This window comes from Cyanistes caeruleus, chromosome 9 (genome assembly GCF_971803275.1).
Source record: "Cyanistes caeruleus chromosome 9, bCyaCae1.hap1.1, whole genome shotgun sequence".
Taxonomy (NCBI): Eukaryota; Metazoa; Chordata; class Aves; order Passeriformes; family Paridae; genus Cyanistes; species Cyanistes caeruleus.
This window is the reverse complement of record NC_141709.1, coordinates 15573959-15594322: the sequence shown is the minus strand read 5'-3', so window position 1 is coordinate 15594322 and position 20364 is coordinate 15573959. Positions and strand designations below refer to the sequence as shown.

The following is a 20364-nucleotide window of genomic DNA, read 5'->3' as shown; positions in this document are numbered from 1 at the left end:
TCATAAATGCTAGCATTAACATCTGAAGAAATCCAGTTCTATTTTAAGTTGCAGTCTTCTGAACTAAGAAATTCTGTGCAGATTCTCCCCCCTCTTTCACCAGCTGTCCTAAGAGAAGGTTCTTGGTTTTCTCTGGTTTAGAGCATTCTCACCTGTCTGTACTCTCCCAAGGCAAAGATGGACACAGACCTAACAGGTTTTGCACACTAATGTTCTCTATTGGTAAGAGAACTCCTAAGTTTCTGCAAAGATGAAAGGCCAAATTTAACATATAATGTACTTACAACAATGTATGCAGTAGGCTGGGTTAATGCACTACAGCAAGTGATGCCACACAGATACCTGGTACTCTTATCCCAGTCAACAGTCCAAGACTGGTGTGGATGTCAGTGACCTGAATGAAAAGTTTAGAAGTTTCTGGCAGTGTCTGCAGGGTAGAAGCTTACACCAGCAGGTGCAGTTTGGAGCCTTGGGTAAAAGCAGGTCCATGGTCCTGCAGTGTTGTCCTCTGAAGCAATATACAGTCTAACTACAGTTAGACAAGTCTTAAATAGTCACAGCAAAACTTTATGCTGGTATGCAATTAAAGATGGAATAAAAATGTAAATGCCTCATTTTTATTTAAGTAGTCCTTTGACATGCATTATTGTCAAAACTGGAACTATCTACAGAGAAAAGTTTAAGCATTTCCAATTCCAGAGGATGCATAGTGCCTGTAACAATTAAGGAATGTAGTGGATCACCCAATTCCACAGTGGACATCTGCTGTAGTGTGCCTGAAGCAATCTTCTCATCTAGAGCACCTACACGAGCAAGGCCAACACAAATCGTGTTTTCAGTAATTTCTGTAAGAAAGAAGATTAAATGTTTATTGACTAATGGTCCTATCATAAAGGAAAAAGTACTCAAAATGCTTAAACCTTAACACTGCTTTCTTAAACCTCCAATTACTAAATTAATGGAGTGGCCTAGAAAGAAACTTCCTCTTCAAAGAAAATAAAGCTTAAGGATGTTGATAAGGAAGAAAGAATTCATTCAGGAATTGTGTTCACTTTGAAGAAACTGCTGCTTCTAATTCATTCTAAGTAAAGGATAAAATTAAGTGACTTTAATTTTAACAGTATTGAAGGAATAAACTTTTTAAATGAGGAGTAAAGCTAGATTAATTTGTTAAAAAAAAAATCTGTGACACAACTGCATCATCTTTATTAGTTCCTGTGATTTTACCCTTGGTCTCAATAAATATTTCAGTTTGCTATTGCCTAGTGTTAAGAATTCAAGGTGGAAATCAGTTCTGCATCTTTGGGTTAACCTCTGCTGGTGTTCACATAGAGCAGAGTGTGACCAGTCTAAGTAAAACCAGAGCTGAGATTTTTTTTGAAGCTTGACTGATCTAAAATGCTCAGAATCCTTCTGCCTCCTGTAACTTTAATGGCTCAAAGAGCTCACAGCTCCACATGGATAGAAACAGTGCAGGGTTTCCTGACTGAGGCTTTGACTGGGGCCACCAATGCACCTTCATTGATGCTCACTGAACTGTGCTGTGCTCAAGCTTGGCCAAATCCACCTCGTGACTAGGCTTTAAGACAGCCCAAATCCTCTGCAGAGCAGAATTCTGGGAGTCAGAGGAAGGGAATGGGGTTCAGAGGCTCATCAAGAGATGTGACTGGAGAGGGGTGGTAGCAGAGAGAAGCAGTGCAGTCATACCTGGTTTTAGTCCTTGGAGCCTTCTGTTTTGAATAATGGCAAGGAGCTGTTCTGCAGCTTGATTGACGCTCATGTAGCGCGGTGGCTCATAAATCTTTCTTCCTCTGCAGGGAAGGAAAACAGAGAAATTTCACATATAACCCATTTTCTTATCCCCAGAAATCTTACAGCTTATTTCAAGAGATCTCTAGACCAGCAGGTTGAACTTAAACAGGCCCAGGCTCTCAGTTTGGGTCTTTTAGACAAGAGTAGAATTTTTAAAGAATACAGAAATCTCACCACACCTGTGAAACAGCTGGGCTCCAGCTGCCATATCATTTAGAGCCTAAAAGCAAATTCAGCTGCTAGAAGCAAGATGCAGGTTTTGCAGATACTCTTGAGGGCTGTATTAGACTTAAATCCAAAGGCATACAACTGTTTTTCTGTTAAATGCCCTGTAGACAGATGATTATAGACTAGAAATATATTCTTAAATGAAATGCTGCTTTCTTTGCCAACTGTGGATTCAGTAAAACAGATTTTATTTTGAAACTCCAGAATAAACAAACCTCAATGATACTGTGAGACTTCACAAATGTTAATTTAGACCAGTTACAGCATGTGTATAAAGGAACCATTTATATTCACCACTGTCAAACCATACAGATTGCAGAGATGAGTAAGATGTGGCAAAAGCTTTTTGAATACAGTTAAACAGGCATAAGAGCATTTTCTGTATATTGCTTATTTAACTCTTTAAGAAGGGTGTTATATATTCTGCACTTTGCACTGTTCCAGCCAGCTTACGGAAGAATAAATTTAGAACACTTTTTCAGATATTAATGTTTCAGGAGGTGACAGAACAGTAGAGAAATAACACTTTCACTCACCTACCCCTTTCTGACTTAGTGCTTCTCACAGGAACAGTTACAGAAAAGATTATGTTCTGCTGCAACTCAATTCAGTTACTGTAAATAAAGCCAGGCCCTATTGCAAGGAACAAGAGTTTTACCCCTTTTAAGAAACAAAAGACAGTGGCCATTGAGAAGCGCTAGAGGAAAAGACAGGTAAGTTCAGTATTAGACTATGGGCAAAGAACCTTTGTTCCTTGTACAAAAAAACCTTTATAGGGGCACTGTGTATTTCTATGTATTTTCAAAATGGTGACTCACTTCATGAGATTCTCCAGAGACTGCTCCTTCACTTTAATATCTGTAGAACAAAACACATTAAAACACAGGTTCCCTACAAGCTTACCACTTAGTTTTCTATGTAGTTAAAGTTTTAACAACATTTTAGCTATTATAATATTATTATATTTAGCTATTAGAATATGAATCACACTGTACTGTTTCATCTGTTAGTTAATCACAAAATCCTGTGACTTTATGCACATGGTTTTACCCAACAATAGGACTAATTTCACAGATTTCAGAGCAACACAGCCAAATAAAAGTCCTGGTAAATATACAAATAGGCATATTTACCATAAGATAGTTAAATACTAGCACATTTAAGCACACCAGTTCATTGGGTCTACTCTTAAATTATGAGCACATTATGTCACAGAAGGTAAAACAGTTTGACTGCTCGACAGTGATTACATCACTGCTAATGCAGGAACCTGACTTTCGTTAGCACTTCCTTACTGTCCCAACCAAGATTTAGAACAAGCTTCTGTTATGGGAAAAAAAAGGATTTGGGCAAAACTGAAATAGAGAAGAGGTCAGGTAGGTAAGACTCTGAACAGCTGCAATTTTATGAAACAAGTTGACCATAATCTTTCTAAGAGGAATGCAAATGTTACCTGTGCTCAAATGCCCCCCCCAAATTATCATACTGAAAGCTGGATACATTTTTAACTGTGAATAAGCATTCCTTGTTGCATAATCAACTTCTAAACCAAAGTGACCCAGATGAAAAAGGTTAAAATGCAAAACTCCAAGATTGTAAGTGCCCAGTTTACCAAATTGCTTCTACATCCATGAAGTCACTTTCAGTTCAAAAGTTTATCAGCACTAACCTTTTTAATATTACATTTGCTTATCTGGTGATCGAGTCAGCTGGGTAAACACTCAATACATAGACTAAAAGGCAGGAGAGTGGCTGCTGCTCACCGAGTAAGCACAGAGTGTGCATTCCATTCTGACGGTTCTTCTCAATCTTGTCAAAGAAGCTCTCTGGCTTCCATGTATCTGTCCAGAACACTATGGAAACCGTTTCTCCAAAATTGTACAACTGTAAAACAGAGCAAATGCAGTAACACACATGTGCAATAAGAAAAAATAAGAACATGCAAAAATGTTAAAGACCAAACCATGAACTACCTGTAAAGTTTTTACTGCATTCACCTTTCCAATGCATAATTAGTAACTTTTAATATACTTTCTATTGTTACTTAATTCTGAAGTTCTTTTAAAGGTAAAAACTTTGTAAGATTAACACCAAAATTATTATTTGTTATTTCTTACTTTGGTTAAGGGGTTTTTATTTCTTACTTTGCTTAAGGTTAGACAGTTTTGAATAATGCCATAATTCGATGTTTTGGTTCTACAGATACAGTAGTGTTTATATTAAAATGGCATTTTGCTGCAGATGGAAGCTCTAGCAGACAAAAGAAGTTACAGTCAGGAGAAGGAGACAGTGGATATGAAGATCTGAAGACAGATTGTGCAGGAAGCAGAGAGGTACAACATGGTTTATGCACATATGGTAGGAATATTGCTAGCAGAACACTCCTAGCAGATCCTATGTCAAGCATACTCACTGTCTCTGTTCTCACTCTTAAGACATTCATTACCCTAAGTCCCTCATCTTGGTGAAGCCATTTGAAGCAATAGTCTTGCCAGTCATCTCTGGTGATGCAAAAGTGAAAGTTGTAAGAAAAGTTAAAGCAGTATTTGGCTTGGAAGCAGTTTTTGCCATGAAATAGGGGAAAACCATCCATCAGTTTTGGTCTATTTAGCTCTGGAATGGGGCCACCCCAGATGGATTTTACAGCTTGCCAATATTCTGTCTGCTCAAGCCCACCAGAGAAACAACAGCTACATGGAATACCCTTCCCACTTTCTCTGTACTCCTGGAAGGAAAAGCTGCTTTTCCAAGCCCAGAGCAGGAGACAAAGGCACTGTGTGTGCTTTGGCAGAGGACCCTGCATAGAAGCAGCTCTGGCAGCCCTGTGCCATGTGGGGATTCCCCTATACATACTTCTCTTACTGTGGCATTAGGCTGTGGCTTTAACTCCTTTATGCTGGTACAGCAGAACTTGAATCACAGCAGAAACATGTTTATTTTTAAAAGCTCAAATTTTAACCATTCATGCTGATAAAATTTATTCAAAGATTCCTGGAATAAAACTGAAAACATTTCCTCTTTTTAAGTATTTCATTCTAGCACAAGGACAAGAACATACTGTGTACATTTCACAACCTAAAGGTTCTTCCAGTAAAGTAAATACAGGTTGAACCAAATAAGTTGCTCCTGATGCAACTTGTTAGCTATTTCAAGGCTGTGTTCTAGAAAATGAAAAAAAAACCAAAAAACTATGCTTTGCCTATTTTTCATGTGGCTGCCTAGAACTCATTCCCATTTTGTACCAAATCTTGAAAACTAGTAGTACAAGAAGTTTCTCCCCTTCACTGTTACAGCATCTGGGAGCAAGATACCTTTAATTTCCCTGGTAGCATTCCTAGCATTCCTGCAATCTTCCACTAGTGCTGCAATGTCTGATACCAACCTAAGTGCTTGCCTTCAGCACCTGCAACCACTGCAGCCACCTCCCTAAAGCTGCAGTCCTTGTTCAGGACAGAAAGTGCCCTCAATTAACCTTAAATCTTACCTTGTCCCTTTGGCATTTAGATAACCCAAGGCAGGAAAACTTCCACTTCTGCCCTTTAGGAACGGAAAGGATGTGCAGAAATGGGAAAAATGTTATTATCTGAGAGGTATTTTGTTGGGAATCAGAACTCCTAAACTACTCTGCCTCATTCTGTTAAGAATGAGTTGGACATTCAACTTTATAGCCTACAGTGCTTGTTCCAAGTGTTCTCTTTTCCATTACCCATTACAAAGATTCTCCATCCTCTTTGCCAACAAGAAATTAAACAAGTTATCCAGTCATTCACTAATCTGTCCTTTGTTTACTGGGTTTTGCATTAATACTGAAGCCTGGATGTCAAAAAAGAGTAAAACATTTTGTTGCCTGTCTCTTTAGTAGAAACACCTTCAGAACACCTTCATGAAGTACTGACATAGTAGAAAACTATACTTAGTCTCAAAAAAATACACCTGTTTTCTCAGCACCTGGAAAGCACAGAAGTAGTTTCTTCACTAATAAGATAAAGTGGGACATATTTTATTAACCTCCTAGAAATGCTTTTGCAGTTTACACCCCTCTACTAACTAAACTTGTGAAGAACAGATTTCCTAGGATTAATGCACACCTGTTTTTACTTTAAATTATAGAGGGGGGAATACTACTTTGGAAAGTCCCTGGTACACCATCAATCTGAATGCTGAGGAACTGAAGCAGTAAGTGGATATCTCTATTTTGCTTGAATACTCATAACCAATTACCTTTCAAACACTTCTACAGACACAAACCAATATTTCTTTCTCATCCAGTATTTGATCTCTGCAGGTGTGTGACATTTAAGCAAACAAAGGAACTGCTCTTCACCAGGGCAAGCCTACATTAAAGAAGGAACTCATGACTGTATCAGAACTTACACTTAAAACACTCTCCCTGTATCCATGCAGAATTCAATTTGTTCCTAATTTAGTTTCCTCTGCTGTGTTATAATTTCCACCTCTTGAACTTGTGCATGAAGTATCTGACTTTCAAGAAAAGCCCTGTGGCAGAGAGAGCAGTAAATGCCAAAAATTGCACTGCTATCCTAAGGATACAGAAGACAGCAGGTCCTCTGAAGACAAAACCCACTGAAATGAAAAAGCATTTTTTCCACCCACCATAGAAGGCTGCAGAGGGTCCCCAAAATTCCAGGAATCATTCTTTTCACTGAAATAGAACTGTCTGACATGTTTGTTAACCAAGGAGTGTTACAACACAACTAAGGATTACTGCCATGCTTTGAGACTGTTCACGAGTTCAGTAAGATGATGAGCTGTGCATATTTGCAGAGACAGGATCAGGCTGTACAGTGGCTGGCACAGCTCTAAAGAGAGGCAAGAGCAAATGAAATTTCACAGCCAACTTGTGTGTGCTGCACTCTACATGAAGCATGTTTAGGAGCGGGCAATGTGTGTTCTGTACAAACCCAAACATCTCAGGCATCACACTTGCACTGATGAGCAGATCTGTTCGAGTGCCTACATTCTGCTCAGGCACAAAAGTGCCAGAATTTCAAAGGGGCGCAGTGAAATGGTTGGACAAATATTTTGTGTTTTCAGCTTGAAACCAAACTTCTTACCTTCTCATCAATGCTCAAAAACTTCACAAAAGTTTCAAAAGGTCATTTTGAAAGACCTCAGTCTTTGGAAATACCCCTTTCTCCACACCCTCCCCTCAAGTAGTAACTGGCTTAAGTAAAACTTTGTGCACTCAAATTTTGCAATGCAATAGCTCAGGTCAGCAAAGGAACCCAGAACTCTCTACTCTGAGGCAATGCTCTGCTGCTATTTTGCTCACAAAATACTGCAGAAAGCTCTTCTTCAACTCATAGTTACATCACCTCAGAACAAGATGTAACTTCCTATTTTATTGACATGAAAGAATGATCGACAACTTTTGGTGCTTGTTTTCTGATAGTATTTTAACCCTTCTATTAATGCCATTTCTTATTTACTTCTTGTTTATGCAAGCAGAATTGATTGCAAATTGAGAGGCCAGAATGAACTGTGAAAGTGCTGTACCATGATCTCACCTTGGAAAGTCTTCATGCAAGTGGAATTTCAATGAAACTGCTGAGTTACTTTGTTAATGACTGGTCTGAATGATATCAGATACCTGAAACTGTCCTGATCAATTGTCCTTACTTGAAATAGTGGTGTGGTCAATCACCACAAAAATTTAGAGCATAGAAGACGGAACAAACTGAGACTAAATAGGGAAATTAAAAAAGGAAGATCCACCATCCTCTCTAAAAAGTACTAAAGCAAGCAGGAGAGAAGATGCAAAATAATATTAAAGGTCAGTTGGCCAACAGCTGCAGAGAAACCAAGAAGTAAACATTTCAAAACACAGACATCTATTTTTACAGCATCTTTCCCAGAATTATTGCTGTATCAGCTTCAATGGTGACACAGCAATTTTTCACTTATTAACCTCCCTCCTTTCCTAACATTTCAAATAGCTTCAGGACTGGTCACATATCTGGGGTTCTACCCAAAAAAAAATGAGTTATTGCATTCTTCAGACCTGCCAACCTACACAGCCAAATACCTGAGACCCTGTAGGGCTGAAATGCTATGGAGCTATGTTCCGGTCACAGATTACATTGCAGATAGTTCTCACAGCACAGGTGAATTATGGAAATTCAGATTCTTCTCAGACTAATCACAACCCACTGGTAGGAACTAAGAGGCTTTTTCTCCTAAGACTATTCCTCAATGGATTTAGAGACTGCAGAGCACCTTGCATTATCCAGGTTACTTCCTGATAAATCTCAATGAGCACACCCAGAAAAACTAAGACAGATTATCTTTGTCATAGGGTTTCTGATATAATGCTATGCAATGTTCATCCTCAAAGATAAGGAACCTGAATTAGGTTTTTCCCTTTATTCTGCCTAACCTGTTAACAGCCCTCCAGACCATATACATCAAATTAAAGGGCTCCTACTGTTTTTTGTACTATCTATTGTTACTTGATAGCAGCTTAAGAAGTAGAACAATTGTCAACAAAGAAGCAGCAAGAATCACTCAATCTTTTTTTTTGCTTGGAATTGGTCATATGAAACAACCACAAGCCTAGCTCTAGCCCTTTACACTACCTTATTTAGCACCACAGACCTTTAGCAACTTCAGATGCCTCTCATGAGAACTGAACTTCACATGAAACTGAAATGTTTTACCATTCACATATATGTGCCTTTGTCTCCTTTTTGTACTGCAAGCCAAGAGATTGCCCCAGCTGTCCCAAAAACTTCCAGTCCCCTTAGTAACCCCAGAGAGAAAGGAGCTGTGAAGAAAACACATTTGGCTGAGGGAAATCCACTCCACATAATTGCAGTCTTTAGAAGGCAGCTGAGACAAATCACATAAAATCAGTTGGAGGGACAAGAACATTTTGCTTTGGCTGCTTCTTGGATCTGCTTGGGAAATAGCCACTCCACAAGCAGAACAAAATTCAGCTATCAAAATACTGAGAAAATAAACTTGAATAGGAGAGGATTCACCCCCCCAAGGTAATGTCACTTTATCTTTAAAAACCTTCTAAGATTCTTTCCATCAATATCAAGCAATATTTCCTTCCTGCCCTGAAGGTGACTAAGGTTACTAATATGAAATTAAAATATCTAAAAGAAAAGAAACCCCCAAACCTGATGAAACAGATGTTTCTGGGCCATGTTTGCTGGTGACAAATGGCACTAAGCTGGACAGCAATTGTGAGTAATGAAGTAGTGTGACTAGCACTGATCTAACATTTAATTGGCTTGAGACACAAATGCCAACTTCTTAAAGGCTCAGAAGCTGGTAGTAACTGAAAAAAAAATCAGTGATGGAAAACAGTTTAACAGTCAGTCATTTTGTGTAAAGTCTCTCCTGTTAGAGCAAAGAGTGTTTTTAAAGATGAAGGCACACCAAGGGTGGGACTCCACTCTTGCAGCTACTACAGGGTTTCTATTTGACTGTGAGCACAGTAATTAATGATAGCATTCTTCAGCTTCTTCATCTTTAAGTAGTATTTTTTTAACTTGACACTGGAAATGTACTCACCTGTTCAGTGAAAACTCAAAAATAAAACAGTAAGCATTGACTTTGCATTTAAGTGATCAGCTGCTAGCAAAAAGGCTATTTTCTAACTAATTGTCTTACAAGAATTAAGTGGACTGCAAACAAAAAACCTGAGATGCGTCACTGAAAGAAACAAGGGCACATGCAGATGTTTGTTCTGAAGCTATTCAGGTGGAAAGTGGGTACATCTCAAAAGAAAGGCAACTCTCTGCTAGAACATGTTTTTTTCCTAGCTACCCAACCAAAGGCTTTCAAAACAAGCAACATCAGAAACACTCAGAAAGGAGCGTCTCATTTTAGCCTTTTATCTCATCCTGTGACTTGCCTCCAGCTTTCCACTTCAGTTCTCAATCCTCTTTCTTTATGTTAATGTCATGATCTCAAGCCATTTCAAGGTGCATCATTCCTCCACATGCACCACAGGTCAGCATGATGCAGAATCTTCCAGATGTGTTTGACCACCAATAGTTCTACCTCAAGGATACATTACCAGCACTGGGTCAGAGAATTTTGTCCTGAGAGTACCACTCTGCCCAGCGACCTCCCCAGACCAACCCAGATGTCATGCAGATTAGAAAGGAAGGAGAAATATGCAAACTAGAGATCCTCAGTTTCCTGCATCTTTATTCTAGGCCTCAAAAACCTTAGCAATCAGCCCTATTCTGAAAAGCTGAGAGTGGGCACAGGTAAAGCCTGTGCTTCTTTGGCAGTGTGTGCAGATACCAAAGTGCCTGACTATCCTCCACCACAAGTGCCTGGTTGTTCACCACTACAACAGAAGTCAGAGTGACAAACACACCCACGTAGCGAACTCCAGACAAGGGGGTGAACCTGCAGAGAACATGCTAGGAGGCACTGACATAGGAGCACTTTTCTTGGTTTCTTTCCCATAACCAGATTTATTTGTTTTTTAAGGGAAAATAGCTTCTTCAGCCTCAGAAAGAAAAAATCTGGTACAGTGAAGCACAGCAAAAACAATATAGAAGAGGGAGGCACAGAAAATCACAGAGCCTTATGTGCAGTCAGACTACCAGTTTGCTGAGTTACACTATCCCAGCACAGTTTATCAATCTGTCAAAACTTCCAAGAAGTTTAATTTTCAAAATTAAAACCCCACTCTTTTCTTCAGTATTCCGAAACAGCTTCACTAATTCTGTTACATGAGCAAGACAAAAAAAAAAAAAAAAAGTATTTGAAAATAGATATGCACCCCTCTTTATTATTTGGCAAAAACTACAGCTATTGAAAGGTAACAAACCATCACTGATGCTCTTCACTAAATCACTGTACAGGAAAACTGCACAGTACCAGAATGTTGTTGGCTGCACAGAAACATTGCTCTGATGACCAGAGACATTCTTTTGTGACCAGACTGTGCTGTAGCTGCATTTCACTGATGGCCTAATCAGCAGTTACAGCTCACTACGCACATGGCTCTCTGAACGGCGCATAAAGGTGTTTCCTGTTTTTCTCTACTAAAAAGGAGAGAGGGTTTGTATTACAATCAGATTAGAACAAGAAAAAAAGCAAAGCCTTTTCTGTGGTGAAGCAAAAGAGGAATCCCTCCTATACTTGACAGGAACTTTACAATTTGAGACACAATAACTCCAAAAGTAAACCAATGGAAGTAGAAAGCCATGAACTTAAAGGCTTTTGAATGAAATTATAAACTTTCAACACAACTCTAGTTAATCAAAGGCTGTTTTTTTGTGAGATACACCTCACTTGCTGTTTATGCCAGTAAGGAGCAATCAAGAGTTAAACATACAACTGATTACATTCTGCCTGGCAATACAATCATTATTTCCTAAAATGCCTTATACGACAACAGGAATGTTGACTTAGGAGAAGGCAGCCCCTCCCAAGCCAGAATGGAAAAGGGGACTAATGCCAGACTGAATAACATCCCATTTCCTTTATGGTCTGCTCCCTTCAGCATGGGATAAGGAAATAGCAATCTAATCTCAAAAACTCTGCATATGTGAATAACCTTAGGGACTGTTTATAGTATACTCACATTAGGTTTCTGGTCTATTTTTTTTAATTAACCTAAAAGCTCTATACTCCTCCTTCCCATGCCTGGCTGAATTGTGGGGGAAGAAAACTTCAGAAAACTTAAAAAACTCTTTGGGCCTTGCATCTTCCTTCCTAATGAATGTAAGAGAACAGTAAAAAAGAGAGCAAGTAGTAGAAGCTGCTTGTCAACAGCCTGACAACAGAAGCAAACTGCACCACCATCAAGACAAAAGGGGAAGGGTGAGCCCCAGCCACAACTCTTGTTATACCCACCCCAGTAAGTGCAGTCATGTGGCAGCTGCTCTCTGTCTGTAGATTTTAGACACCAAGAAGCTTATTTCCTTCCTAAATGATAATTTTGCCCAAGTCTTGCAGCAATAGGCAGGTATCACTAAGAAAGTACTCACAAGAAGAATTATTAAGAGTGTGAATGCTGTGCAGCATTCCCTTTAGCATTAGCTAATGGGACAGGTCAGACAGGGCAAATTAATCAAACTAATCAAAACCAAAGATAATACCCAAACTCATAGCAATAAATTTTCTGCTGTTGGCCAGCATTATTATTTGAATGGAGTTTGGAGTACTGGAGTTAGTCAGTGGAAATTTGAAGGTACCAGGTGTTTGCTGAAATTAAAATAAATTGTGTTCTTTTGTGTACTGCTAGGAAGGAATTCCTCCTTCCTGGTGATGGAAAGACCCCCAACTTGTCTGTAGTACATTTACGTTCCTGTGCTTGCTTTGGGCTTTTGTAAAGTGGGAACTTGGCTTAGGGGTCCCATACACAGGGAACCATTCTAAACCTTGAGAGGGCAGGTTCTATGTTAAAGTGATGAATAAAAACAAGAGGGGGAAGCTTCATCTAATTCATATGTGATTAGTTATGATTTAAACACTGCCACAGTATCTTTCATGCAGTAAAAGTAGTAATGGAGCTATACGTGTGTAAAAGGAAATACTTTCTTGGGGATCACTAGACCTTTTCTACTTCAGTCATTCAAGATGCACAAAAACTGTCATTTGTTTTATTAGTCCTTGGCTAGGCAAATCCCTCCTCCCTCATCAGATGGGCAGAAAAGTGGAGACACATCAAATTTATTAGAGAAAGAGTGCATCATATTCTTTGGAATTAGTTATGATCTAAATTGGACATATATGCAGGCTTGTGCATGTATTTCTTATATGACAAGATCAGCATAATTCTTTACAGGATAACAACCTTATTTAAAAATAAACTTATCAGGTATTACCTGATACCTGATGCTACCATTGGTGGTAGAAGGAAGCAAACATGAGCAAAGCTTTATCTGTAAAATAACTTTAAATACCAAAGCCTCCTGGGGGCAGAGGGAAGTTAGAAAGCAGAGCAGAACAGAACTGCTACTATTAATTTTCATGTGAGCTCACTGAAAGGGGCTTTTGCTGACATGTGGCATGCTAAAAGGAAGTGTTAACAATTTCTAACATTAAGTGTACAGTTGGTACAGATCTTCAAAACTGGGATTGCAACATGCACTGCCACAGCAGTAGGAGGAGCTCACCAATTCTAAGCTTAGCAGCTGTGAAATAATATATATGCATATAGAAAAATATTACCTGTAAACCACAGCAGCCCACTGCATTCATTATTGAAGCATTATGAATGACCTTGTAAGGAATCCCCAATTTTACTGCACGTAGCACTAAATCACTGTGTGTTGTGGCCCTGTGGTAAGAAAAGGAAGGAATTAAACATTGAAAACATGATGTTACCAAGTGTTACTACCATTGTAGTTTGTTTTGAAATAAAATTAAACTCTTCACAACAAGGACAATGCAGAGGTGGCAAAATGGCAACAATATCCTATTGGTTACAGGAAAATAAAAACTCCAGTGAGGCTTCCATATGTCATCTGCCACAGATGAAATGCCAGGCATCCTCAGTATGGTACAGCTCTTTGCAACTTTCTGGCATCATTAAAACTGTAACACTTCTACAACTGTTACTTTATAAAGTAGCCTTGGCAAGTACTTGAAAAGGAAAGTTCCATGTATCCTTTGTCTTCTGCGGGTGCCTGTAGAACACCCGTTGAACTGTAAAATGTCAACTCTGGCACAAACTTCCACAAAACTCCAGGATTTCACATTACTGACTGCACAGCCAGGCCCTCTCCCATCTGCACCAGTGTGTGCCAGGAAAGCTCCATGCTCAGACAAGAACTCTGAACAGAGGTGAACTGCATGTTTACTTAGAAAAAACATCCTTAGACTGAATCAATTTTCATATTTAATCCAGATTACTCAAATTAACAATGCCTAAATCTGAGTGATGAAGTTTATTCTGAAAGTCAAAATACTGTTGTTTCAAACAGAGCTAAGTTCAGCTCCAGGTCTAAGGCTCAAGAAACACCTTGCAGTGATTAACTGCTGCAAGAATTACTGGGTTTGCAGTTCAGCAGTTGAGATAGTGCCTTTCTAAAACGGTCAGTATACACAGATTGAGCAAATCTTTGAACTGCAACAATGTTTACATATGTATTTTGCTTGTATGTATGTGAAATATGAAAATGCACCTACCCCTTGCCTAAATTTATCAAACCTGATCGATGACCTTAGACATCTCATTCCCACGATGTACCACACACTTTATGTAGCCATTCCAAGGAAGGAAGGAAAGAAATAACATATGGCCATCAGAACAATGAACTAGGAAAATTGCTTTCACCCCGGCCTTGTTCAGTTACCCTAACAGAATTCCCCTGGTTTTAGCCTGATAATTTTGGTGCTGTGTGTCTGACCAGCACCCAGTCAGCAGATCAGGTGCGTCAGACTGGAACACAAATGTGGCAGCAGCTGGCAAGGCTGTAAAGATCAATACTGAAAAAAAGAACTCAATTTCAGTGGAGGAACAAAAAAAAAGGAATTTGAACTTGGGAAATCTGAAACCCTTACACAAACAGGCTCCCAAACCTAGGAGAAGCCAGTAAAGTGATCTGAACCAATACCTTAGTTACTACACAAACATTGTTCCTGACTTCTAGAAGCAAAAGTGATGTAAGAATGTCTTCTCTAAGAGAAGAGGAGACTGGTTTTACAACCTTGTGTTATTGCCTGCACATACCAAGGACAAGGAGCACTGGAGGATTTTGTGGTTATGCTAATAATGACCAAGGCATCAGCTGGCTTTATTCATTGAAATTTGCTCCAGACAGCATTTTTTTTCTCCCAGTAGATCTGCCTATAATGACTGTAGCTAAAGGCAGAAGTGCCCTTATGAGCACTCAGTTCCAACACCAGGAAAAGTTTCATGAAGTCATCCCTCCACAGCTAAAACCACAGCAGTATTTTCTGTCACTAATACAGATGTTAAGTTTGATGGGTAGTAATAATATGAATGTTAACACCAGCCTAGAGTGGTGGGCTTTCCACTGTACTACTCAAGTTGTCGCACTCTTGTAGCACATCCATGGGTGTTATCACATACACAGATAAAAACTTGCAGAGAACAACAGTGAGGATGACAGGGCACAGCCTGCTTTATTGTTTTAACCACTAACCACCAACGCCTGGCATCTCCTGTGGCTCCCAAGTACTCTGCTCTCCTGCAAATATACTTGGAACTCTGTGATCAGCTGCAAGGGGCTTCTATCCTCCTCCCCTCTGGCCTCTCTTAGGACAGAAACATTCAGTACTCTATCCTAGTAACCTCACAACTCCCTAAATCCTTAGGGTTCTATGTGAACATAGGAGCAGTTCTAGCTGTGACAGCAAGAGCTAAGAACATGAACATTTATAGAGAAGCAACTCATTAAAAAAAAAAAAGGTAGTTTTTAACAATTATGTAGTATGTTAACCATAATTGAAGTATTTGGACATTGAAACTAATGATAATGAGACAAGTCAGAGTACTGCTTACAAGTAGCAGCTACATTTCAATCCATGTAGTTTGTATTTTTCATCTTGAATGCTCGTATCAGTCATGGATCAGAGCACAAGGGTCCAGGTAATGTGGCTCTACACTCTGCACAAATCCTAGTTTTAATGTAAACATGGACTGCAAGTATTACTAACATTTCTGAAATACAGGGTCATCTGCCCATAATTAATAATATAATGATATAATAATTAATAATAATATAATATTCTCTTGCCAGTTGCCTTCAACCTGTATTTACACAAATTATCTGCTTTTGACAGATGTGCACATTGCTCCTTTTTACATAAACTCCATTTTCCCCCTCACAAATAAGGTGCTCAGATTTCATTTTTCTTGTGCCCCTTGATACCGTGGTATAAATCCTACATCACCAGCTGGAGATGAAAAGCTCTTCTGCATGGCTTGACATTACAGATTGATGATACCTGACCAAAGAGACAGAAGGAGATCCTTCTGGTCATAGAAAAAGACTATACTTTCCAGCAGGAATAAAAAGTGGAAACAAAAGGCCTAATAAACCAACATGAGAAGACATTTATAATGACATAAGTGATTTTAAAAACTAGCATATATTAAAGCAGACAATACAACCAATAATCTGTATTGATTCTAAAACAACGGAGTATAAAAGCTCAAGTTTATAAGTTCAGTTATAAGAATATTCCCCCAAAACAGCACATTTCTTATTTATGTCATAACCTAGAATTTCTTCTGTTATAAGACAAATAATAAGGCAAAGTATTTGTTATAAAAGGTAGCACAGAGAACAAAATGATAATGAATGAAATTATAAGTATCTGCTGAAGGAAAGATTCACACATCCTGGAGGGTCCACATTCCTATCTATAACGGACATCTGGGAAAGGAAACTCCAAAGCAAGAAAAAGCGTAGACAACTGCACATATATTTTTAATACAATAAGGAATATACAGACACAAAAAGTGTTTCTGGTCTGAAAATCAGTTTCCTCATAAAGAATTAGAGTTACAGAGATGGCTTCTTCCTATTGAAAAAAGTGATGAAGCTACAGCAATTATTAAAATGTTGCTCTGTCTTACCCAAAAGGATCACCAACCACAAGAAATGCAACATCACAAACATCAGCTTCTTTTAAAAGGCTATCTGCTTCTTGTTCCACCATTTCTCGGTCAGCCAAAATCAATTCTTTTCCATAAAACTCTTCCTAGAAATTGAAATTAATAACAAACATCAAAATAAGACACTTCGGAATGTTTTTGTATCTCTCTGAGTGCCCACTCATGAGCACAGCCAATGGACACTGGAATAGGTAACTTCATTGTTCTCCCCAGCAACCTGCCCCATGTCTTGGTGAACCTCACCTCTGCTTGCAAGAACACCTGAGCTTCCCATAAAGCAGCTCCTGAGCTGACAAAAAATTAGTGAATGTGAACTTTATCCTGAAACCAACTTGATTTTCCATGCTTTCTGTGTCAGTTGAGGAGCTGCACCTAAAGCAGCGCAGTCACGCTGAAGGTACCTGGGTGGACTCCATACAGAGTTAATTTAACCTGCTGCTGTAAGGCATCCCCTCTCACAGCCCGAGCCTAGTGCTTAGGCTACCGACAATACTGGCACCAAACCACATACAAATACCACACTAGCTACACCACAACCTGTTCTCTCAGATTTTTCCTTAGTACATTTTAGCAAACCACATCTAAGGAATGACTTCATAATAATCCTTCATCTTGAACTCTCTTTAAGAAGTACTTTACAAAGTATACAGGTAAACATGCATTTGATCATGTCCTTAATTTTTCTTCAGCAGCTCAGTAATCATTGTGTCTCTTTGTACATTTTAAATGCCTTTATTTCAAGCATGAACTTCACACTTGTATATGAAACTTCAGTTAGTTCTAGAACATATTTTCTGATCATACTGAAAATATCTGCCATGTTGTGTCACCATGCATTTTACACACTCTTTACATGATTAAATTTTTTTTCCAGGGCAAAGACCAAGAGAGGTATTTTTGTTCTAAGTAGTAGTCAGCAAATTTGTGTGGTATTATGAATATTAATAGATTGATAAAACTATTAAAGTCAATTATCACCCAGAAAGGTCTTCCTCTGACTTCTGTGACTTTGCCCACACAGAACAGTGAATTGATGGAGGAACTATCACACCTGTACAGAAGCAGAGTGGTGCTTCCATAAAAACATCCATCCCATAGTGAGAGTAATAGGTATGGGACCTCTGTTACCAGGTTACATTCACTTACCTGAATATGAATTCCTGCCCACTTTTGGGTAGGTTTTCCTAACTCTATAAAATCAGGATATTATTTTCCTCATGAAACAGACTGTAACTTGTACAGATTCAACAGAGATGGGACCAAATAAATGTGTAAACAAATCTTGCATCTGTGATTTGGAACCACTGATGGTCACCCTGCAGTAATGCTGAGATCTGTACTAAACCAACTATAGCAAATTTTGACACCCCACTGGTTTTCATTAGGTACCTCAGCCCAGATGCACATCAGCACAAGGGGAGCTGGTCTGTAAAGCAGAGCACTCCATAACAACACCACACATCCCTTTCCGTGGGCTGCCATCGCACCAGGCTGGCTTTGGCCCAACACTGTGAGCAATGCACACTCCAGAACAGATTGGGTGCAGTCTCAGGAACACACCTTTCAGTTTGGCTTCATCCAAGGGAATCTATTTGCATGCTTTGAGACTGCTCCACAATGCTAATCACAGCATGCTAAGCAGAGAATATACAGAAAGTAAAATGTAGATTCACTGGGAGCTCACTGCATCCAAAAAGTTCTTTCACCAAACTCAGGGTGGATTTGGGTGGTCAACATCAAATAACTTTTAATAAATATTTTAGGCCAACCCAATAAACAAGCAAGTCTTGTCATTTGACTTTTATAGCCTGATTTTAATACCGCCAACATAGGAGGATATCTGGAAAGTCTCTGCAGACAAATATCTGCTCTTTACTACTTGAGAGTTTTCATCTAACTTTTTGTGGTGCTTAGGAGAGACTGACCTTCAGATTAGTAAATAAACTATTCAGCATTGTCACTTGTATGTAAACCAGGCTGTATTATAAACACTTGGTTATTAACTCCTAAAGTCCCTCTTGGGACTTTAAGTGTTTCAGGTAAGACAACTTTTTTACTTTGTTTTTATTGATCTTTTTTCCCCAGTCATCTTATCTTTGGCATCTCAAGGTTTGCAAAAGCCTTAAAACAGTAAGAAATATATGACAAGAAAACCCAAAATAACCACATCAAAAATCATCAGCATTTTCCTATTATTCAGTGTTTTATTTTCAGACAGATAGGAATCCATTAATTTTTCTTTTGATAACAAATGCTTGTTTTGAAAAGTAAAAATCTCTAAGTAATCCTTTCCATTTAGCAGTTTTCCAATTATCAAACCACAAAAAAAACCATTTTGTTTTGAATGGACTGACTACAATTTAGACTGCTTCAGTGTACTGAAAAGAGACATAAAACACAGAGCATATCTTCATATAGCAGATAAGCCAGAAATTCTTTCCAAATATTCTAGCCTACCTTGTAGATGGAAACCACGTAATGCTGACTACAAGGTAAAAGTCTCACATACTCTATGAATATGCTGATCTGCATACAGGTACATTATGGGCATACAGAACTCAAGACCCAGATAGCATCAGCTTATTCAGAGGCAAGATCTCTGGTCTGTGGGCAGCTATGCTATTTTTTGGTATTATTGCAGCATTAAACTTCATCCTTCTGTGACCATCTGTGAACTCCTCAGAGCTATGTTTTGCAAATTTTTACTACCCTTGTCTTCCGTGAGGTGTGTTTACTAATGAAAACTTTATCTCCACGTTGTCCAACAGCCCATCTCTGACTGATCCGTGCCTGTTCGGGGAATCCCAACATGCTGAGGCAGCTTGGCCCACGTGGAAACGTGAGATAATCAAATTGTAATTCCCAGCAGGCATGTCATAACACCTCCGGCTGATACAGAGGTGCAGGGTTTCAAAGCACGTATTTTTCTGGTATGACTTTTGAGTTTGGTTTTTTTTTTTTGTTGTTTTTAAACAGATTAGACACTTTCTAACCAAGTCCTCCAGTATCTCAAGGTCTGCACGTATTGGTAGGTTTTGAGATGAAAACTTGTGCCAACAGTTGTAGGAAGGAACATTTTATTTTTGCTGTAGTCTTCTTGCATGGCAGCAAAACAATTTCTCCTATAAAACACAGTATGTGAAAGTCACGTACACACTTCTCCCACGGACCCACCAGCCCCAGCACGGCCCCGGCTCCGTGGCACAAGAGGCCTCGGGCCTCGTGGCCAGACCTACCAGCGCTTCCTTGCCCACGGTGAGCACGGACGTGTAGGCCTCCAGGTACACCCTGCGGCAGCGCCGCACCGCCTCCAGCCCCTTCACCGTGATGTCCTTGGCATCCCCCAGGCCCAGCCCCACCAGGTACAGCATGCTCGGGGAGGGCCCGAGCCGCCACCTGCCTCAGGGGGGGAAACGGAAGTGGGGTCAGCCGGGGCGCCCCACCGCTCGCCGGGAGCCGGCCCCAGGTCCGGGGACAGCTTGGCTCCCAGCTGCTCGTTTCCCGGCTCCCAGCTGCTCGTTTCCCGGCTCCCCGTTTCCCGGCTCCCGGCCGCTCGTTTCCCGGCTCCTCTCGCCTGGCTCCCGGCTGCTCGCGGCGCCGTTGGGGCGCAGGGGCCGCCGGGAGTTGTAGTCCCGGGCCGCGGCCGGGTCATGGCAGCGGCGGGTAGGCTCGGTCCGGGCGGTGTGCCCGCGGTGCCGGTCGCCAGCGGCCACAGCATCCCGGTGCTGGGGCTCGGT

The 20364-nt window shown here is 39.9% G+C and overlaps 2 protein-coding genes across 3 annotated transcripts in view; one reads left to right on the top strand and one right to left on the bottom strand.

The window, feature by feature from the left end:
• Window positions 1-595: 595 nt before the first annotated feature.
• On the bottom strand, window positions 596-20304 carry DPH5 (diphthamide biosynthesis 5). Its single transcript, XM_023931965.2, has 7 exons — window positions 19864-20304; window positions 16589-16713; window positions 13210-13318; window positions 3804-3924; window positions 2859-2898; window positions 1708-1811; window positions 596-845 (listed from the first exon to the last, which is right to left on the bottom strand). Exons 1-7 carry the CDS (start codon window positions 19996-19998, stop codon window positions 622-624), a joined length of 858 nt encoding a protein of 285 aa, XP_023787733.1. The 5' UTR covers window positions 19999-20304; the 3' UTR covers window positions 596-621.
• Window positions 20065-20364, top strand: part of LOC111932727 (putative oxidoreductase ZK1290.5) — a 45065-nt gene continuing 44765 nt past the window's right edge. Inside the window, exon 1 of one of the 2 annotated variants that reach the window (XM_086841744.1) lies at window positions 20065-20362. In XM_086841744.1, the coding sequence (XP_086697870.1) occupies window positions 20278-20362 (85 nt within the window). In that variant the 5' untranslated portion in view covers window positions 20065-20277. The remainder of the gene's footprint in view (window positions 20363-20364) is intronic. The other variant, XM_086841746.1, reaches the window with a different exon arrangement.